The following is a 26,271-nucleotide window of genomic DNA, read 5'->3' on the forward strand; positions in this document are numbered from 1 at the left end:
AATTTTATTATGGTATAAATCACACTTTCTTGAAGTAGGGAATTAATTTTAGATTTTTCATTTAGTGTTCATAACCTTTCCACGAATTTGACAGCCAAATCATTTAAAACGCCATTTAACCAATACAATACAACAGCTTTATTCCTCATTGTGCCCTTCCTGAATCCATTATCTTCCACTATAACGTAGGAGAACTTAAGTAAAAAATTACCATCCCATAAAGCTGTATTTTATTGTGCAGTTGAACTGCATAATCTTTATTTTTGAATCAATATAATGTGAGTGCTGAGTAATATTTTTCATAATCCAAAAATCTATTACAGATTCTCAGCTACCAAAAATGTAGTTTGCAAGCTGCTGAAAGAGGACAAATGAAGATCCTCAGATTCTGTGCCTGAATCCTTTTCATCCATCTTAGGCGGTGCTCACGATCTTAGGCTATATGTGAGGCTCAGCAAAAGAAGGGTGGACCTTGGCCCCAGATCAAATGTACCCCTCCTTGGCCATGAATCCAGTCATCCTTGGTTAGAGAATAAGTCTCAGTTTATCACTCAAAATGTTATGGGATTCAGTGGCTTCTGGGAAAATGTTGGCTCTGTGAGTTAGCCAAGTAGGAATCAAAACACCCACTGCTCAGAAGAGGAAGCCATGGAATCATGAAGCTGAATGAAGCTTGATGTGGCCAGGGTTTTGCAGACAAAGCAGAGGTGAGTCTTGTGCAGATGGGGCTGAGGGCATCTGAGGGCTGGGCAGCTGCAGGCCCTCAGCCCTGCCAGTGTCCTGGTGGTGAGCCCATGACTGGCAGCACCTCTGTCCAGCATCAGGGGAGCTGAGGAAGCCCCCTGCTTCAGAGTTCCTCAGGCTCCTACTGCCTGGAGAAGCTACAACAGGAAGCCCATGTGCTCAAAACACTCGGTACAGTTGGGATGCAAGCTTTGCTAACAGCACTCATCACTACTGAAATACTGACATCTGAATTCTAAGGTTTTCATGTCTGAGACGCTTTTAACACTAATACTTCTTTAACAATCTTTCTTACAATCTTTCATTTATTCATTTGAATTTTAAAAACTTGACTCTTAACGACTTTGATTTTTGCTAGCAGGACACCACTCTGCAATTAAAGCCACATGGACAGGTAGAACGCAGTGAAATAAAGGGATGCCTTATGTAGCATATATTCGATTACTGCCTCCCGCTTATTGAGGTACGCTTTATCTCGCTTCTATTGTTCAGGTAAAGGCAGAAGGAAAACCTTCTGTTAGATTTGTTGTTAGATTTGCCACGGCATCATGTCAGGGCCTTCGAAGCTGGATGAAGAGAGAATTAGGGGATTAACCCTAAACTCAAGAGCCAGCTTGAGAGCCAAGGTGAATAATCCCGCTAACAACAGGATTTCCTGGAGGGTGTAGAGGGGATGTCTGAACATCAGCTTTCTCCTCCAGTCATGTGGAGCCCACGGCAAGAGCTCAAGGAAACTATCAACTAGGAGGTGCCTGCTCCTGAGGAATGCCACCTCGCCGAGGGGTCAGAGCTCATCTCCTACCTCCCTGAGAACAGCGCCCAGTGCTAGGAGCCCTCTGGGTAGAGCGGTGTGTCCTCTCAGGTAGACTGCCTTAGAGGTGGGAAAGGCACAGCTGACCACCCTACACCTCAGGATGCTGAGAGAGCAGAGGGAGCTGGGCATAGGCATGGTTGTTCCCCTTCTCAGCCCACAAGCTTCCCAAGCCAGTGAAGCCTCCCTGGCCTCTATCAGGAAACCAGGCATGGAATGGGTGGGGAGGATGACCACACAGGCAATGAAAAGACCTTCTCCACATTTCAGGGCTGAAACGTGGACCCCATACAGTGAGCAAGTTCTGTGTCCTTTCTACTTCCTGTCCAACAGTAAGTGGATCAGTGTAAGCAAACTGGTGTTTACACAGGACCCAAGTGTTTATTGGAGGTTTATTGAAACAAATGGAAGAGACCATGCATGGATAATTTTGAAAGAATATCACAGAAATCTCCTTATGATTAAGCTACAGGCATCTTTTTTTAAAGTCATTGATATGAACCCACCAATAGCCTCCCTGTGGGGAACACTTGTGAGGAACATCAATTTCCTTATGTCCATGGAGGAGATGGAAACAAGACCCTCAAAGCCTCCAGGAGGTCTGAGCAGGCTGTTATTAGTAAGTACACCAGCAGCCGCAGCACTGAGGGAGCTGCCCAGACACCTGCCACTCCAGCTTCCCCATCTGTGAATGGGCAGATCAGACTGCCCAGACAGGACGGATTGAGGTGACCATTCAGAATCACAGGCGGAATCCCTCAGGCAGTTCTGCTCAGTGCTTTCCGATGGGGAACACAGAGGGCTGCGTTGGAGGAAAGCTGTGATGCTCTAAGGAGAAAAGTATTGATGGTGATTATGAGACACCACAGAGAAAAGAAAGAATGGGAATATGTGCCAGGCCTTCAGAAATTCAGGTGACTTGGATGTTCAATTTCTTGTTTCTAGAAGCAAAAAATGAATAGATTTATCATCTGAGGATTTAGGGATTTTAAATTCTCAGTATTACTTAAAGCTATATATTAAAGGTTATTCATTTGCAATCAAAAAAAGAAAAGTTGGCTCTGGATTTAAAATTGTCTTCTGTGGTGAATCTACCAAAGTGACAGTACAAGTAAGCATTAACTTACATTTGATGGAATAAACGTCAATGACAAACAGATCAGCCCAACCTGTTAAACACCATCATCTGCACACAGCCAGATGAACAGACTGAGAGGGACAGAGGGGCACTTCCCAGCTTCATCTGACAACCCAACAAATTAAAAACTGATTAAGTTTTTTATTTAGAAAAGTATAGCACAGTATCATTTCTGCTTGAGGACAAGCAATCCCCACGCAGGTCTCTACTAAGAGTTAGCAGCTTGGGGCTCTAACTCAGCACTCCAGAGACCACCCCATCAACTAACGGTCATCCTCTCCAGGGACACCAGACAGGCTCGACAAAGCCCAGCCCACCACGCAGAGCTGGTGAGCTGCAACGTGCCACAGTCACACAGGACTGCTGTGAACTAGGACAGCATCTATCTCCCCCACTGCCTGCATCTCAATCCTCTTTCATCCCACCGCAGGGTCTGGCCTGTCACAGACCCTCAACAGATGGATTGCAAGAAAGAAGTCAGTTTCTTTCACGGTCTCCTGAGGAGAGTATGGGGTTATGAGGGTCTCCTCTGGGCTTGTGGAACACACTGACTGCCTTTGAAGTCTGACTTTCCATATTTTCCATTTTCAGCCAAGTTTCCACAGGATCAGGGACAGCCAAGGTTGCCTTCCTTATTCTGGCAGGTTTCATGCCCACCAGCTGTCCTATCCTGTGTTCTAGTCATCCGTGAGCCACAAGACGATCAGGACCATGTTACAGGTGTTTGGGGGGGACAGGTGGCCCCTGGGAAAGGGACAGTAGTTTATGTTTTAATTATTCATTATCCCCTCCGGGTACCACCCAATAGATAATGTAATTTAACATCAATCTGTTTCATATGCTATTAAAATCTGCTCCTTTTTTTTTCTTCTGTCAGCTACAAGCCACAGTGAGGTTTAGAATAACCTGTGTCTGAAAAATTAAGAGACAAAAGAGGGAAAAGGGCTGCCCTCTGGCAGAGTTCTCATGTCTATTTTTCATTCTTGCTTTTGCACATGGAGTGGGGGTGGTTCACAGATAGAGATCACCTGACTTAAAGATGCAGAAGGGTGCTCGCTTCGGCAGCACATATACTAAAATTGGAACGATACAGAGAAGATTAGCATGGCCCCTGTGCAAGGATGACACGCAAATTCGTGAAGCGTTCCATATTTTTGGCCTTTGACAAAATTCAACATCCATTTATGATAAAAACTCTCCAGAAAGCAGGAATAGAAGGAACATACCTCAACATAATAAAAGCTATATATGACACACCCACAGCAAACATTATCCTCAATGGTGAAAAATTGAAAGCATTTCCCCTAAAGTCAGGAACAAGACAAGGGTGTCCACTTTCACCGCTACTATGCAACATAGTTCTGGAAGTTTTGGCCACAGCAATCAGAGCAGAAAAAGAAATAAAAGGAATCCAAATTGGAAAAGAAGAAGTAAAACTCTCACTGTTTGCAGATGACATGATCCTCTACATGGAAAACCCTAAAGACTCCACCAGAAAATTACTAGAGCTCATCAATGAATATAGTAAAGTTGCAGGATATAAAATCAACACACAGAAATCCCTTGCATTCCTATACACCAATAATGAGAAAGTAGAAAAAGAAATTAAGGAAACAATTCCATTCACCATTGCAATGAAAAGAATAAAATACTTAGGAATATATCTACCCAAAGAAACTAAAGACCTATATATAGAAAACTATAAAACACTGATGAAAGAAATCAAAGAGGACACTAATAGATGGAGAAATATACCATGTTCACGGATCGGAAGAATCAATATAGTGAAAATGAGTATACTACCCAAAGCAATCTACAAATTCAATGCAATCCCTATCAAGCTACCAGCCATATTTTTCACAGAACTAGAACAAATAATTTCAAGATTTGTATGGAAATACAAAAAACCTCGAATTGCCAAAGCAATCTTGAGAAAGAAGAATGGAACTGGAGGAACAACTTGCCTGACTTTAGGCTCTACTACAAAGCCACAGTCATCAAGACAGTATGGTACTGGCACAAAGACAGATGTATAGATCAATGGAACAAAATAGAAAGCCCAGAGATAAATCCACACACATATGGACACCTTATCTTCTACAAAGGAGGCAAGAATATACAATGGAGTAAAGACAATCTCTTTAACAAGTGGTGCTGGGAAAACTGGTCAACCACTTGTAAAAGAATGAAACTAGATCACTTTCTAACATCACACACAAAAATAAACTCAAAATGGATTAAAGATCTAAATGTAAGACCAGAAACTATAAAACTCCTAGAGGAGAACATAGGCAAAACACTCTCCAACATAAATCACAGCAGGATCCTCTATGATCCACCTCCCAGAATTCTGGAAATAAAAGCAAAAATAAACAAATGGGATCTAATTAAAATTAAAAGCTTCTGCACAACAAAGGAAAATATAAGCAAGGTGAAAAGACAGCCTTCTGAATGGGAGAAAATAATAGCAAATGAAGCAACTGACAAACAACTAATCTCAAAAATATACAAGCAACTTATGCAGCTCAATTCCAGAAAAATAAACGACCCAATCAAAAAATGGGCCAAAGAACTAAATAGACATTTCTCCAAAGAAGACATACGGATGGCTAACAAACACATGAAAAGATGCTCAACATCACTCATTATCAGAGAAATGCAAATCAAAACCACAATGAGGTACCACTTCACACCAGTCAGAATGGCTGCGATCCAAAAATCTGCAAGCAATAAATGCTGCAGAGGGTGTGGAGAAAAGGGAACCCTCCTACACTGTTGGTGGGAATGCAAACTAGTACAGCCACTATGGAGAACAGTGTGGAGATTCCTTAAAAAATTGCAAATAGAACTCCCTTCTGACCCAGCAATCCCACTGCTGGGCATACACACCGAGGAAACCAGAATTGAAAGAGACACATGTACCCCAATGTTCATCGCAGCACTGTTTATAATAGCCAGGACATGGAAACAACCTAGATGTCCATCAGCAGATGACTGGATAAGAAAGCTGTGGTACATATACACAATGGAGTATTACTCAGCCATTAAAAAGAATTCATTTGAATCAGTTCTGATGAGATGGATGAAACTGGAGCTGATTATACAGAGTGAAGTAAGCCAGAAAGAAGAACATCAATACAGTATACTAACACATATATATGGAATTTAGAAAGATGGCAATGACGACCCTGTATGCAAGACAGGAAAAAAGACACAGCTGTGTATAACGGACTTTTGGACTCACAGGGAGAGGGAGAGGGTGGGATGATTTGGGAGAATGGCATTCTATCATGTATACTATCATGTAAGAATTGAATCGCCAGTCTATGTCTGACGCAGGATACAGCATGCTTGGGGCTGGTGCATGGGGATGACCCACAGAGATGTTATGGGGAGGGAGGTGGGAGGGAGGTTCATGTTTGGGAACACATGTAAGAATTAAAGATTTTAAAATTAAAAAAATAAAAAACTATAAAAAAAAAAAAGATGCAGAAGGTTACAGAGCCATGGTGGGGCTCTTTTTTCCACCCACAAACCACACAATACTTATTGCATAATAAATATTATTCAATTCAATTTGAAATAATTCAAATTATTCAATTTGCATAATAAATATTATTCAAATAAATGTGTAGCACACAATACAGCTGTATTTTTTTTACACTCACTCATTTTTTCATTTGGCAACTTCTGTCACATTAGCTGAATAACCTGGAAGTGGTCTGTTTGCCTATTTTCTAAAAGGCTCTTCCATCACTACCTGCATCACTCAGCCTTAAGAGTTTCAGAGCTGACTTTAGAGAGTAGCTACAATTTGCCTGGCAGAACACATTGAGACTGGTAATTGGCTGCTTGTCCCTCCCATTTGAGCCTAAGTCTACAGCCCAGACATACTGCTTTATGGGCACAAGTAGGAAAGAGAAAAAGGCAGGTAATGGGTGAGAAGGTGAGCACATGAATGACAGGCTCACTCCCTCCAAAAGAAATAGTGAAAACCCCTTAGTCCAAGTGCCACAACCAGAGTCTCTCATCTTGCCCAGAAACAATCCCCTCCTCCCTAGTCCTGCTGCTTGGCCAGTGGCCCTTCTGCCCCCTGGGGCATAAACTCTACTTCCTCATTTATCACTTTCTGCTTCTGCAGGCTCATCCTTGCAGAGCATTTTTGTCAGGCCTTATCTTGCCATTCCCACCACCTTGATTCTCCCAGAGACGCACACAGCCCCTCACCCAGCACTCCCAGCAGAGCTCCCGGTAATTCTCCTGCCCAGTTCATTTATTCTTACCTTCATCTGTCCATGTATTTGTTCATTCAGTAAACACTGACTGACCTGGGGACACAGCAATGCCAAGACAGTCACAACCCTTGTCCCCATGATCTCACACAGAGAGACAGACAACAAACAAGCAAATGAAATGTACAGAACATGTCATAGTAACAAGTGCCACGGTCACAGACAAAGCAGGGAAGGGAAACAATGACAGAGGTTTTCTACTTGTGACAAGGAGGGCCCCTCCAGGGGCTGCATTGATTACAGACCTGTTCCCTGCTCCCTGCTGTGCCCAGCAAGACCTTCCCCTGCTCAGAACCATTTTGCCATCCCTTCAAGCCACCACAGAAAGTGAAGAGGAACTAAAGAGCCTTTTGATGAAAGTGAAAGAGGAAAGTGAAAAGTTGGCTTAAAGCTCAACATTCAGAAAACTAAGATCATGGCATCCGGTCCCATCACTTCATGGCAAATAGATGGGGAAACTGGAAACAGCGACAGACTTTATTTTGGGGGCTCCAAAATCACTGCAGATGGTGATTGCAGCCATGAAATTAAAAGACGCTTACTCCTTGGAAGAAAAGTTATGACCAACCTAGATAGTATATTAAAAAGCAGAGATATTACTTTGCCAACAAAGGTCCATCTAGTCAAGGCTATGGCTTTTCCAGGGGTCATGTATGGATGTGAGAGAGAGTTGGACTATAAAAAAAGCTGAGTGCAGAAGAATTGATGCTTTTGAACTGTGGTGTTGGAGAAGACTCTTGAGAGTCCCTTGGACTGCAGGGAGATCAAACCAGTCCATCCTAAAGGAGATCAGTCCTGGGTGTTCATTGGAAGGACTGATGTTGAAGCTGAAACTCCAATACTTTGGCCACTTGATGTGAGGAACTGACTTATTTGAAAAGACCCTGATGCTGGGAAAGATTGAAGGTGGGAGGAGAAGGGGATGACAGAGGATGAGATGGCTGGATGGCATCACTGACTCAATGCACATGAGTTTGAGTAAGCTCTAGGAGTTGGTGATGGACAGGGAAGCCTGGCATGCTACAGTTCATGGGGATGCAAAGAGTCAGACACGACTGAGCAACTGAACTGAACCGAAGCCACCACGCAAGCCTCCATCTCCATTCTCATCTCCCTGTCCACAGCTGTGGCACCAGCAATAAGAACTAGCAATGGAAGCAGTCACGGCCCCAGAAATAGCAGCGAGTATGACGAGGGCCACTTCTGTTTGCTGATCCCTCTCCACACCCACCTTCCTCAATTTTCACAGCCCCCACTCCACCACAGATGAATCCCCAGTGCCACCCATGAGCCTCTACCACCATGCCTCCCACTCAACTCTTGGCAATTTTTGATTGTTGTCTGGGTAAATAATTAGCCTGGGCTCCTATGGGTATCTGCTTCTATACAGGGAGATAAATCTGCTAACACCCTTTGATTAGAAAGCACTTTCATTGTACCACTATAAACTTGTATTAAAAATGGAACCTAAAGTAGTTTAAATTAAATGAGTTATATATAATTAAGAAGGCCTTTAAGGCACAATAAGGCTCCTTTTCAATTTTCTTTTATAACAGAGTCAGAAAGAAAGGCACCCAATGGTCAGCATAGCTGGACTGCTATTCACTGAGTAGCCAGCGCTTCTGAAAATGCGAGATAACACCGATAGTGTGCTCCTGTCCTTTTCCAGCTGCACTTAAGTAGGACATTCCAGAAACTTGAGTCTGCTCACCCACGAGATGACATTCAGAGCAGTGCCTAGAAGGTGGTTGTGAGAATAGAACGAGGTGTGTGTGAAGAACTGTGAGCATCACTGCTCAGCTGGAGAGACGTCTGCCCTCCGCCTACTGGTCAGGAGCCAGGCCAGCCTTAGGCACCCACGCCTCACAGAGGGCCTTGCACTTGGGGCAGAGGCACATGAGACTGTCTCCAACAGCTGGAACCATCTCTCTCCCCGAAGAGCATTTGCTGAGAAGGACAACTCTGAGGGCATTCAATCTGCACTTCCTCCATAAGCCAACCCAGTGGTTCTCGAACAGGGACGTTTTAGGCAATCCAGAGTTCAGACCATGCCCCAGACCAATTAAATCACAACCTCTAGGGCAGGGACACAGGCATCAGTGGTTTTTATAAAGCTGGTTTCAATGTATGGATACGATCTCCCCCAGAACAGGCTCTCACCCTGCTCGTCAGTGCTGCTCATCACAGAGCCAGGCAGCCTCCAATGGACCACCAGGGCTTCGGCAGGTACCAGGAAGGCTTTCCCAGGCATAGCCACTGTACAGAGAAGCACAGATTTCTTTCCCAGCAAGATTTAGTAAAGCAGGTGGATAACGGGGCAGGCCTGGGCTCTCTTTCCCTGGGGAGCCATGAGACCCCAGTATCCAGATCTCAGCAGCCATTGGGTGCAGGTGGGAAGGGCAGGCTCAGCACCAGAGCTGGGAGCCTCCCCAGATTGGGGAGAACAGGATGACTGGCCTGGAGGACATGAGTTGGCTTTAAATGGTTGTAAAGGTACTCATCTGGGCCCCAGCACCTTGGGTCTCCAGCTCCAAGGTACTAAGGTCCACCTTAGTGACCACAGCTGTAAGCTGGGATTCAAGGTAGTGCCTGTGAGACTTCTAGGAGACCCTACAGAGGAAGGGTGCTTAGTGGCTGCTGTAACTTACCAGTTCTCAGCTACGGACACTATCCGGGAGACTGTCCAGCATCGCCCTGTCCCCAACCACGAGCACAGTGCCCAGAACCAAACAGGTACTCATCAGTGTCTTGGGGCCCCTGGAGCAGGGAGGGGCCAGCAGTTTCGTTGCCCTAGTGAGCAATAACAGGCAGAGACAGGGTGAAGGATGGCTCCATCAGTTGATACAGTGTCAATCGTGAACCACCAACACCCAGCCAGAGCTGTCCCTTCACTCCTCTTCTTGCACCCACCCCAGGCTATCTACCCTGACCTTCTCTGACCCTCTGGTGCTGCCCAAGAGCTGACTGGCTCCAGCACACTCAAATGCCAGGATTCCTTCCCCCCGGGGCTCTACAGTGGGCACTCTGTATACTGTATAGTGGGGGCCTGCCCCGCCCCCAGAGCTGCCCTTCCCTCCTCATCCATGAGACAGGAGCCAAGACTTCCTGGTGTGCTCACCCCCACTGGAGGAGGCAAGCACACTTCCACAGGGGCCAGCGCCGGCTCCCACAGCTGAGCCAACCTCAGTGCCCTGTGCACCTGGGGCTGCCCGACCACTCCCACCTCTGGGGAAGAGAGGACCACCCTCCATGGTGGTTTCTGTTCCAGCAGGTACACAAGGAACTCTGGCTGTAACCCAGCACTGACCCCCTCACTCTCTTTCAGGGGCTAGTAGAAGAGTCAGCAAACACCAGCATTTTCCCACTGGGATTACTGACCCTCCAGAAATCTGTATCTGACAGTAATCGCCTTAGTCACCGATTCTGGGACTCCTGCCTCTTCCCTAAAGTCAAGGGCTCAGAGTCTAGCTTCCTAATTCTCAACCCTGGACAGTTCTCAACCCTTAGGCACTTTCCAAGGCCAATTCTTAGAAGCAGAAGCAGGGAAAACCACTCATCACTGTCATGCTTGGGCCTCCATCCAGAGCCCAGACACCCAGCTTTCTATGTACACAGGCACTGCAGTGGGCCTGGCCAGGCTCTGCCCTACAAGAGGGCAGATGCTCAGGGATCTACAAGGCAGTGGCTGCAAAGTCCGTGTTAGACGCCCCCTTGAAAGGGAAGAAAATAACCTAAGAGATGTTTTTTCTTGTGGGGTCCATGGCTGCCCCATAGGTCCTTTCCCACAGTGGGAGAAGACAAGAGAAAGAGTTGTGTGTTGGGGAGCCAGGCTGAAGAGGGATGGGAGGACATTCTCTGCCACTGCCCCCAGGGGAGAGCAGGAGGCTCCCTCAAGCTGCGCTGCCCGCTAGGAGGTGAAAGGGTCTTATCTGACGTGATAGAGTCTTCTCCGGCCTCCAAAGTTCATCATCAAATGTTCTTTTAACTTTTGGCTGCTCCACTAGGCAAGTGAGATCTTACTTTGCCAATGAAGGATGGAGCCCATGCCCCTTGCTTTAGAAGTGTGGAGTCTTAACCACCAGACCACCAAGGAATTTCCCAAACATCCTTTCCTGAGCCTCAAAAATATGTAAGGTAGGGGTGGGGGTGGGGAAAGCAGCTGGAGCTAGAGAGGAGCATGTGGGATGGTCAGAAGGCCAGTGCAAAGCCCAGCTCCACCACTTCACACACAGGAGACCTCAGGCAACTCACCCATCATCTTGAAGCCTCCGCTTCCACATGAATAAAATAAGAAATGTAATGGTACCTCATAGAATTTTTTTGAGAGGTCAATGAAGTGACATACTTAAAGCTTTGACAAAATGAGAGCTGTTTATTAATGTTATCAACATTCATAACTATGCAATTCAAAGGAGTCTCTATCAGGAATCTACTTAGTCCTTATGAGGAGTGTCTTCAGATGCCCAGTTCTGAGCTCCAGAGGGCCATGGGCCTGACATCACCCACCCTGGTGGTGCCCCTGGTTCCCTAACACTCCACACTCTTAGTTACCCAGAAATAGACACGACAGCAAAACCCAAGTTGTGAATGCAACAAGATTCTGCACCTGGCTGGGAGCAAAGCTCAGCCCCAGAACCGAGAGAGCAGCCACTGTGTCTTGATTCTGTGGCCGAATCATCTCCTGGCAGCTCAGCTGCACTGTTACTTACTGGATTCCGCAGAGTGACAGCCCCTCTAAGAAGAGACACCTGGTAAAGTCACGACTCCCTTCCCACGAAGCCCCTTTCTTCCCAAGAACAAGTCCATCTAAACCTCAAGGCAGCTGTCCTAAAGAGCTCCCTGCCCTTCAAGATGCATGAGCGCTAGAGTCGCAGGGCCACCTCCAAGCCCCACAGCCTGCTGCCCTTTACTCAATTGCTGAGGGGGCGTGAACACAGTCACGAGGGGCCGGAAGGGTCAGGGTGACAACGGGCGAAATGCTGAGCCAGCACATGGACATCAAGCAGCCTTTACAGCCTGTCTGTGAGCTGGGATGAGCCAGGGACGGTAAACTGGGCTTCTGAGCTGCCTAGCCGCAGACAGTCCAGGTTGATATGGTGAAGGTACCACGGAGACAGGTAGAGGAAGCCGGGCATACAAAGCAGAAGAGCAAATATTTAAGACCATGCAGGCAGGTGTCCTAACCCAGTTCCTGCTCTGAAGACGGGAAAAAGCACAACTTGATAAATGGCCGGCACTTCTGAAAATTCAGCCCACATTGCTCCAAGTGCTGAAAGGTTCAAGATTGGCTGCTCAGCCTTAGCAACCCCGGCCACCCACGGTGACCTGCTCTCTCGCTCCTTCACTCGAGCCCCCCAGGCCCGTACCCACAGCCTCCATTCAGAGCCCCTGAATGGCACTGCTCCTCTGGGGACCTAACCTTTGGCCACACGTGATGGGACCAACACAAATGCCTGGCCAAGCTGAGCCAACCAGGTTCTGAGACTAGACCTAGACTGGGCAGCCCAGGGCCCTGAGGCTGGAGCTTGGCGTACTGGCAGGGCAAAGCTATAAGATAAAGGCTCTGAGACAGGATCTGCAGGTTTGCAGAGAAGTGGGTCTCCAGAGAGAACAGGGAGAGAGCAGAGAGGAGCATGTTGGAGATGGCGAGGTGGGGAGGGGCACAGGCTGCCTGAAGACTCTAGCCTTGTACCCGCGAGGCAGCCTGCAGGGCTCCAAGATGACACACCTGTGTATGCAAACCCACTGGAAGGTGCTTCTGCTCATAGCCACCAGGGGGCACGCATGAGTCACTTGGCCAGCAGGCCTGGGCAACCATGCCCAGAGTCCCTCCTCTTCTCCTTCCCCAACAGACCTGGTCCTGCTCCAGCACATCTACACGTGAAAAGTCCCTCCTCCTCAAATACTTAAGTGTTCTCCCCACCCCCATCTCTGCCAGCCTCTCCAAGTCCCTCCATCTCCAAGAGGTCCTTCCCAGCCTGCCTCCCACCCAGTGCCTCTCTGCTCTTAACTCTCCCGTCACCCACAGTTAGGCCCACACTGCTAACCGAACACATTCCACACTGCATTAACTGCTCACCATGCGCATGTTATGGGTGATTTCTTAGAGCCATTTGTGATGATTCTCTTTCCCTTCTCATAACCCCGAGGTGAGACATCAGCCCACCACCTACAGGGCTTTCCTACAGAATGCAGCCCAGGACCCTCCTTTCTTGTAGTGTAAGAACAGTCGTTTTCAATGAGGTAAGGCTTCAAGTCTATTTTACATTTTCATCTAGAATGTATAATGAATCACAGATAATTTTGTCCTAGTCAGCATGGTCACAGAAGTGTTTTCTTCCTGTGAATTACTGAACCAACTGGTACAACCCATTGGACATGGACGGAAACCTAGCTCAAGATGGGACTTGAAAGGAAGAGATAGGACTCCCAGGTATGACAGTCTGGGCAATGGGGTGGCACCGTCACACATGACAGCATCCTCGGTGAGATGAGACAGAGCAGCAATGGGCAGCCATTCCCTCCTTGTCGCCAGATAAAGTCCTCTGGGCCAACAAGAAGGCCAGGGCCATATTGGACAGAACCACCTTAGCAGAGAGCCCAGAGGGATGCACGCCTGCTCTGGTGGACAAGTTCTGGTGGACACCACTGGCTGCTGCAGTAACCACAGTGTCCGGCTTGTGGGGGTGACACCCTGAGATGCCAGCTTCTTCCAGCCCCCAACCAACCCTCTTGAGGGTTCCAGGGCAGCTGAATCATGGGCCTTGGATGAACCTATGACCCTAGGTTTGCTGTTAGCCACAGCCCTTCTGCAGAGGAGAAAGTCTGGACCATGAGAACAAGCATCCTACTACGGGACCAGGAGCAGCTCAACCCAACCAGGGAATGGGGGTGGGGGGCGCTGCTTCCTGCTTTGTTATTTGAGAAAGAGACCTCATTTCCTTTAGGCTGAAGTCAACATAGGGTTAAATTCCTCTACTAACTCAGATTCTAGTAGCCAAGGGCTCCATCACCTTCCCAGTTCTCCACCCCACTGGTCCTCAAGCCCCAGGAAGACAATCAGTCCCATTTCTCCTCACCCAGTCAGCCCTAGAACATGGCCAAGCACACAGCAGAGTGCTCAGTGGATACCCGCTGCTGACTAGGATTTAAGACCACCTGGTGTCCCTATTGGCCCAGATATCCCAGGGTCCAGAGACCCATACCAGGTAGGTATACTGCATCCCGAGAAGGGCAAGTGGGAAGCTCTGCTTTTAGACATGCTCCTAAACTACACTGCCAAGGGAGGGACACCCAAGCACAAGGCAGAGAATTCCTTTCTTCACAGCCAAATGCTAAAGTGAAAATAACAGCGTATGTAACAACCGAAGGGAAGTGAGTGGAGGAGGAAGAGGAGGCACAGGGGGGCACATTGTAGAAGCACTCCAATCAGAGCATCACCTGGCAGGCCACCCCCATTTCAAATCTCCTGGTGTCCCCAAGTCTACTTCCCTGGAATGAATGCACAAAATGTGGCATCAGCAGAACCACAGAAACCTCAGGTCTTCACTAGAGAGGAAGTTTTCCAGCATGTTTTAAATGCAAGGCTAGAGAAGCAAATATATAGGAAGAGTTCTGTGTTCTTTACTTAGACAGCAAGCTTTAAAAGATAGAACGGCTTAAGCAAGCTTCACTCCAGTTGACCTAAGACGTAGCATCAAGAAAAGCCATCAGGAGTCTTACACCTTTTTAGCAACATCCCCAGAGACAACTTCTGTTCTCACTGCCCTCAATCCCTTCCTCCCTTGGTAGGGATAGTTGGCAGCTACCCTCCCTGGAGCCACAGGCCATTTCTGCTGACCCTGAAAATGTGAAACATAAACAGAATATCCTGCATTTGAGTTTACATTGCATTCTTGGGTTCCCATCTCAGGTGAGGGTCCAGTATGCCTGCCTCGTGTTCCAGCCTCTTTGCAGAAGGGACCATCAGGGTCAGGCAGGCCCAAAGCCCAGCGCATGAGAGAGACAGCAAGTGAGTCAGGGATTCAATCCCCTCGCCTATACACAACCCATAGGACTCTGTTATGCTTCTACTGTATGCTGGAAAGGATGCTGGAAAGATCTGAAACTGTGACTGGATTCTACTTTAAGTGGAAACCAAAGAACCGTCTGGTCTCTCCAGGGATTTTTTTTGTAAGGAGTCCTAGAAACTCAAGTCTCCTTGTCTAAATTCCTGTGTGATGCCAAAACAATAACAGAAGGTCTCTGACTCATTCACTTCCTTGACAAGTATCTGAATACCCTACTGTGTGCCAACCCCCCGGGACACTGGGGACCCAGGGGGCCCAGACTCCAGGACACTGACCATTCCACCAGAAAGGGGTGCCTCCCACCACAAGAGCCGCCCTGCTGAACACTGAGCGACAGGTACTGCAGCGGCGGTGACATGCCGGCTCCCGGTGTGAGAGAAGTGCAGTCTTCTTGATGGGTGCTTAGCAGGGTTCTGAGATCAAGGGCACAAACCACAGCTCTGGCAGCCATGTTCTCAGCAGCTGTCCATGCCGGAGATACATGCACCATCTTAGTCCTCATGACAACTCTGAAATCAGGGCTTTTATTGCTTGCATTCTACTCAATGCTAAGCTGAAGGTCAGAGAATAAGGAACTTCCCTCAGCCACACAGCTGGAAGGGAAGCAGCAGATCTGAGCCCCTGCACCCTTTGACAAAGGGCCCCAGAGTCAAAGGCAAAATAGGAGATTCCTTAGGCAGCAGTGCAGACAGGCAGTGCAGCAAGTGAATAGTTTGGTCCCAGCTGGAAAAAGCAACTATGGGATTTTAAAGCAACAATAAACATCATGGAGGATGAAGAGGAAATGTAGAACCTCCAGGGTCCAGTTAGGTGATGGCGGGAAAGGCTACCTACAACCTGTCTATGCTAAGAGCTTGCCCACCACCAGCCAACAAGCCACCAAGAGCACACACAACTCTCAGCCTCAGTAGGGAGAACTGTGTGGTCAGAAAAACAGGCCATGCTCCAGAGGCAGGGGCCGAAACCCAGGTGGTCATGTTGGCCACCTCTGCGGTGGGACCAATCTGCCAGTCCCCTCAGAGCTGCTTAGGTGACCAGCCACCATGGCTCTTTAAGCCACTTCCTATTCCATTAAGGGCTCACTGGTCACCAGTGATATTCCCTGGAAAGAACTTTCCTGAGAAATACAGTGATGACTTCCCAACTCTTAAAAAAAAACACACACATACACTTCCTATCCCAATCCAGACCCTCAACGGTTAAAGTATTAACAAAATTAACAGTGGTAGCTTTCCTTTCCAACTAAAACTTCAGAAGCATTTTAGTTTGAACTCAAGACACTCTTGGAACACTGGTAAAGCGGGGAAAGCAGGGCTCAGTCTCCAGGTGAAGCATCAAGCAATCCCTCAGGTGCTTTTCTAAAACCGCCTACAGCTGAAGGGAAAACAGTAGTGGTTCCCTACAGGCAACCCAGCATCTTGTCGGCACCAGCTTCTCCGCTCCTACCCTGCACAGAGTTAGGCTGAAATGCATCTTTTGGCCAGGGGAAGGCCTGAGTCCCACAGGTCACTCACCCTCCATTCTTCATTCTAGCCAAGAGCAAACTCTCTTGAGTTTTCTTCTTCCCAACTGGAAGTGAAACAAGACTGCCTTTTATTAGTATGAAGAAGTTGTCCACCAAATAGCAGTGGTGTGTCAGGTTTCATGAGCCGACTAAAGAGATGGCAAGAAAGTTTCAAGATCGTGAATAAGAAATCCTCACCCTACTTTCCCTTAAGCTCTCTGTCACCTCCACATATAGGATTGCTGGATGTGACCATGGAAACCTATCTGTAGGGGAATCGCCACCACCTACACGGAGGGCCCAGGGGCTTATTTCTGAGACGAGTACCCATCCTATCCATCTTGGAGCTAATAGAGCTTTCCAGCCATGAAATTAGGACAGACACCACAGACTACAACTCTGGAACTAGGTCTGGGACCTAATGTCTTGACAGGGCTCAGACTCCATCTCAGCAGGAAATTCAAGGCCACACTACCATGCGGTTCTGTGGGTCTCAGTTCCATGTGAACTACCACGTTGGCCAAAGGCTGTGCTTGGGTTTTTTTCATAAGATGTTATGGAAAAACCCAAATGAGCCTTTTGGCCAGCCCAACAGATGGATGTTCCAGTGATTTAACAGTTATGTCTGACTGGCCCTTAGACACAACCCACCTGCGTGGGCAATCTAGAACATGCCAGTGTCCGGCTTCCATGGGATGGACTGCCCTTTTTCCTCCAACTCTGGCTTCTATTCTTCTTTATAAATAAGAAGGTACAAAGGTATAAGGAGGTGATAGGGATTCCTGAAGTTAGCCGAGCTCATTCTTCAAAAAGTTTTCATGTTTCTGCTTTGTGAAGTCAAAAGGTCTAGGAAGCCCTTATCTGAGCATAGTTCGTAGCACATGGCAGATACGCAGCCCTTGTTAAACACTGAGTAAGAAGACAGTTTCAATTCCTTTCTTCTTAGCATGTGAGAACTTCTCTCCCTGACACCAGCAGCAGTTTCCCCAGGGGAGCCTTCTTTGAACCCAGGTCTGTATGTGGGATATGGCAGTGTTTCTGGCTAAACAGACTCCACGCAGTCTCCATGCAGAGCTCCTCAAAGCTATTCCTCCCCAGAGGTGCGCACCCAGGAGGTTTCAGACAAAGCAAGACGGGCCACGCCTTCAGACTTCACACCTGCTACTTGGCCAAGCAGGATTAAGAAAGAGAGGCAGGACTACATCTGAAAGAACACTTTGAGCTTTCTGCTCATGTTTTAAAGGGGCCCGGTCTGCAGCGACAGAACTTAGGTGTGAAGTAAGCCTGAAAGGGACCTCCCCTGACATCTTGATCACCCCTCACTCTCCACATCAGGAAACTGAAGTCCAGAGAAGAGAAGGAAGTGGTTCAAGTCCATGGAAGTAGCTGTGCCAGGCTAGACCTGAGACACCGAGCCCAATCAGGAGTCCTGTGTTCTCACCCCGAGACTCGCAGGCTTGGGGCAGACTGAACTTCTGAGCTATGAGGCTGCAACAGTGTTTAAGGGGCTCTGCTTGTTCCTGTTCTCTTCTCTCCCAGTGCGTCATTTCTCAATTTTGGGATTGGGTCAAACAGCTGACAGGCTTTACTGGGACCACAGAGAGATGGCTAAGCCAGGAAACACAGGTGGATCACCAGCCTACAGCACACACAGCATGTCAGCCCAGCTCAACCTCCAGAGTTGGGCAGTTCCCCACCAACCCGCAGTAGCACTTAACAGCTCTCTCCCTCCAGCCTCCCAATTCCATCCTGTCCCTGTACTTCTCTGTCTGTCCTTAACACACCCAGATCCTTCCCTCAGGGACTATTTCCTCCAAAACCTGATTGTAGGACACCCACCCTTGGAGGAGGCAAGAAGCACTAGGTAAATCACTGCCCTGGCCCTCCCCTCCCCATCCCCTTCTGGCAGAATTCTGTTTCCTTTCTACCCTCAGTTCAGTTCAGTCGCTCAGTCGTGTCCGCCTCTTTGTTACCCCATGGACTGCAGCACGCCAGGCTTCCCTGTCTGTCACCATCTCCAGGAGCATGCTCAAACTCATGTCCATCGAGGCTGTGACGCCATCCAACCCTCTCATCCGCTGTCATCCCCTTCTCCTCCTGCCTTCAATCTTTTCCAGTGTCAGCATCTTTTCCAAAATTTTCTACCCTGCAAGGGTCCATTCACCACTCCCCACTAAGCCCAGCAGTGCTATCAGGGAGACATTGTAAAATTAAACTGAAGCAAAATTCATTTTATTTTCTGAATTTCACTATAGTTCCTGAAATACCTGAGCAAAGCATAAAGCTTGGTCCCCAGGGCAAGCTGGAGGCCCCAATCATCCGAAGGAATAAGTGAGGATACCCAGGTTTCACTTTTGGAAAGAAAGAAGCTGCAAGATATTAGAACCATGATCCCATGAGGGAAGAGATCGGGTTTCTCTGCATCTAGGACTTCCTGACTCAGAGAATTTCTAAGGCCAAGATGCAAGTGCATGTGGTCACTGACAAGTGAGGGACCAGTCTCTGGACAGATGGCTTCTCCAAGCCCTGGGGCTCAGGTGGGCTGCTTCCTTCACCCAACAGCATCCGCTTGGCCCTGCTGCAGTTTTCTCAGGTCCTGGACCCAGAGCACCCCAAGCCCTCCCTCCCTGGAGCTGGTGCCCCTCTCCCTCCCCAGGGGGCTGGCAACAAGATGAGGCAGTGGGGGCAGAAGGACAATGAGCCTGGCTTGCAGGACAGAGAAGCAGAGCCCCACGCAGGGGGCCTCTTGGAGTCTGACACCGATGAGGCATTTTCTTGTCTCTGAATGGGAGACGAAAGAGACAACCCACAATCACAGAGAACTAATCGAGCAGATGATTGGGGCCTGGCAGAGCTGACGCTGCCAAGTTTCCCCAAAATGGAAATCAGAGCCCTATTTACAACGCCTGGCCTAATGTCCTGATTATACAAGGATGGGAAGTTTCCTAGAGAAGCATAGATTATTTAGCAGCAGAGGCATAAATAAAATAGATACGTAAATGCTAAATTAAGAGGAAGAAGAATAACGGTTTTCTGTGAACTCATAAATGTTTATTTTTCTGGGTCACAGAACTTTTCAGAACCAATTAAAACTCTGTCAACAATGATATGAAAATACCAAAGGGGCACACAGTACACTAGCTGGTACAGAGTAGGTTTGCCAAAACCGGCAAGAGAGGACGAACATCCGAAGATGGGGGCTTCCCCTGTCCATGGATTATAAATGAAAATAAGACCACCAAACACAGCACCAGTCCAGCAGTCGTGGTCCCCAGAGCAGCCTGGCTGGGCGCTGCAGCCACAAGCCGTGGGACACCAGGGTGGGAGGCACAGGTGATGGTGAGGGCATGGGAGTGCAGGCTGACCTCTGGATATCAATCACCTACGGACAAGCCAGGTGCGACCCAGGATTCAGAGATCTAAGTTTACTCGTCTGCCTGCTTGCTTGACTCAGACCCAGGCTGTATCAACTCACCGAGCCCCTCACCTACCTGCCCCTGCCTCCTCTCCCCCAAGCCAATTTCATGGCAAGCTATTTCCCAGCATGACTGCAGCCTGTGTGTTTTTCTCCTCTTCCTGACTACAGTTAACATCAACCTGTTAGCAGAAAGCTTTAAAAAAAAAAAGAAAAAAAAGGCCAGTGTTCATCACCAACTGGATTCTCCTTCTTGAATGTGTGCATGGGAGAAGGAGGCTGTGGGATGCCTCCAGGGCTTTTCTGCCCACTGTCCTCTGGGACTGGAAGTATTAGGGCCTGTTCACAAGCACACTGAAGCTCAAGAGACCCTGGATTGGAGTAGATACAGCCCACACAGTCTCTAAAGCCAGCTCATCCAATGTCCCTGGGACTTGGAGTACTGTCACCACCCTTCACCCTGGAAATTATGAATTTATTCACCTCTGTAGATGGGAGATTGCAATCTCCTGATTTTCCCCAAGAAGCTAACATCCATACCCTCTGACACAGAGCAATCAGCAGACAGTCAGACGCAAGAGCTGGAGGAGCAGAGAAGAGGCCTCCCCCTACCAGAACCACCCCTGCAGCAGACGTCTCATATAAGGAGTGCCATCTACATCCCAGTGCCCCACATCCAGCGAAAGGTGAAAGGCCCATCGCACTTTCTTGCTAAAAGTGGTACACCCAGTCTCACCTTCTTCGAAAGATAGTTAATGCTGGAGTTTGGCACCAGGGAATGCTGAGGAAGGGCGATTCCACAGAATACAGACATAAAACCTGTACTCAGGCCTGTGCTGCAGGTGAGGCCTACGAAATGCTGAGTACCAGCCTGGACCCTGTCTGGGGTCCCCCAGGAAGGAGGGAGCTGGCTTTCTCTTCCCACAAACAGAGTGAGGGGCTGGAGTGATCAACTAATCTTCCCCAGCCATCAATCAAAATGAAGTTGGGGGCAGGGGGTGGGGCAGACCATCACTAGAAAGGGGAGGGGAGCCTGGTCTTAAATTCAATCAAATGTACAAGGACACTTATTAAGGGAGAAAAATGTTTTTTAGGTTAATGCTCAGTCTTAGCAGCCTGAGTCCTCCTGAGTGCCCAACCGATGTAGAGAGAAGCCAGATCATTTAACTTCTCTAAAATCCGAAGGTGTCCTCCCAGGGAGAGGAGTGCAGTCTGTGTCTGGAGCCAACCCTTGCAGAAAGGGGAAGGGCAGGCCAGCCCCAGTGGGATCCTGCTCTCTCAGGCTGACCCCTGGGGTCAGGGAGGACGGGAAGCATCCTGACTCTGATACCACTCCTATATATCTTGCTCCTCAAAGATCCTTGTGTGACTTCACACACACTTAAAAAAAAAAAATGGTGTCTGACCTCAAAGCACACCTCTGCTCTGTAAGCACCAAGGCATACAAAGCTAACAATTTTAAATGGAACCAGTATCAATATTTACAGATATTTAGTGTGTGACTAGAAACTATTGGGAAGAGCAATTTAGGAAAACTTCAGTAAAATCAGGAAGCAGGCAAGAAGGCTGAGTAATAGCCACCATCCAACGCCAGCACATAGCAAGTGATGCAACATTGTATCTAGGGCTCAAAGGGGGAGGGGACCCTCCCACACACACCTGCGCTCAAGAGGGGGTGTCACTAGGGACTGTTACCACATCCCTTCTCACTCTCCAGGTTCCCCCCATTATAAAATTCTACGAATATTGATTTTTACTACTGTATCTATCTTGGCCAGAGTATCAGGGCAAAGAGGAAAATATAACTATTTCGGAATTTCAATAAGTTGTATCTCTTCAAATTGTTTCCTGTATATTCAGGATTGCATTAGTATTCTAGACCACGTCATGCCACTCAGCTCTTATTAAACAGGCACTCCACCCAGCTACATTTCTTTTTTATCTACGTTTGTAAAATGGTAAACTCCTTGAAGCTATTTCAGATTCAGTCTTTGTACATAAAACAATATTTTAACAAAATTCATATTCATTATAATTGCTTTAAAAATGTGCAAGCACACACACATTGGTCATTTAATCCTTGTTTACCCTTAGGACATTTGAGTAATTGGCATAATAACTTGAAAGGCAAATCAAATCTCATTAATGCTTTCCAAGTACTTCAAAAATCTCAAGTCAATGAATGTTTTGGGAAGTACTCCTATCAGGAGGAAAACACACAGGGAAACATTTTACCATTTAGTTCCTGGAAAGGTTTTTTTGATTTATTTATTTATTGAGTCTCAGGAAACTGTTGGTTTTGATTCTTCTAGAAAATAAGACTCCCTGAGGAAACTGCTGGAGGAGTTTAATATGGTTTGTGAGGTGAGCTCTGGATATATTAAGAGCTATGGTTCAAAGAAGAAACTACCCAGACCCTGTGACACACAGGACTATCTTGGATGTTGATAAAGTACGAGCACCGCTCAGCCCACGAGCTGCTTACAGGTCTGCTGGGAGGGACCATTCATGCCCCCATCGGAAAGGAGCCTTCAGCACAGGAGGTGTTAAAAACTCATTTAAATACATGACAGTCTAGTGCAAAATTGAAAGCACCAAGGTGACTTCATGACTAGTACCAAATGTTGAATAAATATCGACTGACTGAAAAACTCAATACGCCTCTGTCCAGAAGAGAAAGATAAAGAAGACGGCTTCATTCTTATGCTAAAATAAAATTTTAGAGTTAAAAAGAAAAAGAGATAGGAAAGATTAGGAGTAGGAGTTCAGAGAGAGATCAAACATGATCAAGAGTGGTCAAAGAAGATTTTAAAGAAAAGGTAAGAACCAGAGCAAGGCCTTGGAGAAGTGGCTGATTCAGACTTGCAAAAAAAGGGGAGGAGGGAATAAGAGGACCCTAGCAAGTGAGGCCACAGTGGGACCATGCATTTAGTGCGATCAAGGTCAGCCAACTAACCAGTTAACAATGTTGGACAATACATGTCTTGCCCTCTCTAAACATTCACAGAGGTTGTCCTATGTCCTGGGCCCATTCACATCTTCATCATCTCATTTAAAAGTTCGCAGAAGCAGACTCAACAAGCACTCACAAAAAAGACTACAGCAAAGAGAACTGGAGGGCTAAGGCAGATGTTTCTGCCTTCCAGAGCCCACAGAGGCATCACTTCCTTTCCCTGAAGCACTGAAATTCCCAAAGCTGGATGACAATGGCGTCTCTGGGGCTCTATCCTAAAAAAGCAAGCAGGGAGCACAACAATACCCCCAAGCAAAAGAGCCTCACTTCCTCAGGATGAGCAGCATCTGCTTTTTCTTATTGGTATACAAAGTACTAGGGTGTTAATAGCTAAAATAAAGAAGCCTTGGGTTGATATCAACTTACCTTCAATTTACCTCCAGCTAAAACCCACCTTAATTGGATCGACGGTTTTAACTAAAATGAGCAATTTAAAACAGTGGGCCAATGAGCTCCAACTGAAGACTAAACACACCTTCTGTGTGTTTGTCTATTTGCTTTTCTAGTAAATATTCAACAATATATTTATAGGATCTAAGTGATCGTTTTCCCTCTATATGAGCACGAGTGTAGTGATTAAATGGTTCCCATTGGGAAATGCCGGGCTTGCTGGCAAGTCGGCCTTCAGACTCTTTCAAAAGAGCATTACACTGCATCCTTCATGGAGCTAGATCATCTGCTCACCACAAAGGGAAGCCACACTAACTTCAGCAGGAAAAGTGTATGCATTAAATTACTTCTGAGGCTCCCTGAAGAGTAAGGCTTGTAGGTTTGGGACTGCATTACAATTAAGTAATAATGAAAGAGAAATCATGTCTTCTGATCAAATAATGCATTAATCCTACCATATACCAGGTATCACTGTTCACTCTCCAGGTAATGCTGAGTTTTGGGGGTGACTGTGTTGGGAAGATCTCCTGCAGAAGGGAAAGGCTATCCACTCCAGTATTCTGACCTGGAGAATTCCATGGACTGTACAGTCCATGGGGTCGCAAAGAGTCGGACATAACTGAGCGACTTTCACTTTCTTCCTTATTCCACAGGACAGGACGCAGGCACAGAGTGAAGGAAAAGGGGGTCCATCTTGGAAAACAATGGCAATTAAGATGCCCTGGAAAGCTCGCAGGTGAGAATTAGTATTCACCGCATCAAGGACATCCTAGGTAGGTTTAATGGAAGGATGGTCTAGTCATTTCTTAAGGTTCAGTACGTACAAAACATTTTTGTCAGAAAGTCTACATCCCTCACAAGCCCCCAGTTCATGCAGCCCACTACCTGAGCAGGGCGAATGCTGTTTAGGACTCCTCTTCACCACTCCAGACCAGAGTCCACTAAGCAATTAGCAGGATGGCGAGACTCTCCCGGGAGGCATTTGAGAACAAGTTTTTCAAGCACTTTAGAAGCATTTATATATACCTAACATGCCATTAATCATTCTTATCTGTTCATTAAGGCCGGCTCCCTCAGGACTTCCACCCGCCAGTTCTTACTCTGCCTGGTTCTTTTATCTACATAGCTGAAAAGGAGTCTATTTCCTTTAAAACATATTTTATAATTAAAAGACTTCATTAATTCACAGGGGTGTGTTCCACCGATGAGCCGGCACTTTCAGAGTACTCTTAAACATACACAGCGGCCATTCTCGGGAGGGTCTGCGTAGAAGACAAAACCTGCAACCACAGCTTGATTCAGGGATACATCTTCAACCCTGGAGAGGTTTCCGACCATTGTTACAGCATCATATAAACCTCCAGTCCCTATCAACACACATGGCTTCCTTCTGTCCCCTACTGCAAAGGGAGCAGGGTTTTCACTTCCACTGCAATCTACTGGCTATAAACTACCGGCAGAAAGGAAATCAGATACTGTAACAATCAAAAGCAATGCGTTTTAAATGTCATGCCAGATGCGACGTGACTATACCTCTGCCGGGGACTCTCCCACACCCACGTTCCATCCTCCGCTGGCTCCTGGGTTCATCCATCCTAGCGCAGCAGGCAGGGAGGCTCCGAACAGTGTGAGATGCAGCCAAAAGCCTCCTGGTCTCATTTTGTTGAGTCTGTTGAGAAAATGACAAATGCCCAGCACTAAGCACTGCAAAATGTAAACAAGTCAAGGGGTAGTGAGTGAGTGAGCACCTGCTCTCCAGAATCAGATAAACATGAGTCTATGTGCTGGCGCCAGGTCTTCTGGTTTACCGTGGAGAAGTTATACTACTTTGGAGCCTTAGTTTACTCATCTCTAAAGTGGGGTCAATAATATGTACCCAATAGGGCTACTGTGAGGGCTGAAGGAGGCAGGGTTGGGCACACAGTAAAAACTCTAAATGCTGACTGGTATGCAGAAACCCACTTGAAATACACCTGTCACTACATCTGTAAGAACAAGTGAGGGTGGAAAGGCTGAGACAGCACTGACAGGTTACCATGTGTCCATGCTTCAGTTTCTGCAGACAGCATTTGCAGTTGGGCACACAGTAAACACTGGTGAGAAATCATGTTAAATCTGTAGTATTCCTGTTTGTAGCTGAGGACTCAGGTAACAAGATTCAGTTCAGTTCAGTCACTCAGTCATGTCCGACTCTGCGACCCCATGAATTGCAGCACGCCAGGCCTTCCTGTCCATCACCAACTCCCGGAGTTCACTCAGACTCACGTCCATCGAGTCAGTGATGCCATCCAGCCATCTCATCCTCTGTCATCCCCTTCTCCTCCAGGCCCCCAACCCCTCTCAGCATCAGTTAACAAGATAGTGAACTTCAAAACATTAAGGGGTCTACTTTTTTCATTTCTGTTCTAAGACCAATCCTTCTTGTAGTAGAATTCAAGCATCCACTGGATAACAGGATTTCAGTAACATTTAAGATGTTTTATGAGACTCTTTTTAGTATTGTCTAAAATACTAGAGGACGAGAAATGGGCAATTGAAAGTAATAAAAGAATTACATGGATGCAAAAAACACAAAGGATCAGCTGTAATAAAAATTCAACATCCTAATATATGCTGGGCATTGCGTTAAGAGGACAAAGACACAGACTGGTGCATTTGTCCAATTAGCTGTCCTTTTGAAGGTTTCCACTGTGAACATATTCCAGCCTTAATTTCAGTATCTCTGAGAAACATAGCCAGATAGAGCTCATCATGCAGTATTTACAACTCTTACCCAAGGAAACTTTAAGGGTTATTGATTTCTGTGAGCACCACACAATTTAGTGCTTAACTGCATGTGGTCCACACTGCCTAGTGCTCATGGCTGCGGAGATGAAACACAGAGTGCCTTGGAGG

General features: G+C 47.1%; 1 protein-coding gene and 1 non-coding gene across 2 annotated transcripts in view; one reads left to right on the forward strand and one right to left on the reverse strand.

The window, feature by feature from the left end:
- The window catches only part of FSTL4 (follistatin like 4), a 418,139-nt gene extending 393,104 nt beyond the window's left edge, over positions 1–25,035 (reverse strand). Inside the window, exon 1 of the mRNA XM_052644158.1 lies at positions 24,910–25,035. Within this exon, the coding sequence (XP_052500118.1) occupies positions 24,910–25,035 (126 nt within the window). The remainder of the gene's footprint in view (positions 1–24,909) is intronic.
- Positions 3,743–3,849, forward strand: LOC128051850 (U6 spliceosomal RNA). The gene has a single exon (XR_008199770.1). It is a non-coding gene; the product is annotated as a U6 spliceosomal RNA (small nuclear RNA).
- Positions 25,036–26,271: the final 1,236 nt, after the last annotated feature.

This window comes from Budorcas taxicolor, chromosome 7 (assembly GCF_023091745.1).
Source record: "Budorcas taxicolor isolate Tak-1 chromosome 7, Takin1.1, whole genome shotgun sequence".
In the NCBI taxonomy this organism is placed as follows: Eukaryota; Metazoa; Chordata; class Mammalia; order Artiodactyla; family Bovidae; genus Budorcas; species Budorcas taxicolor.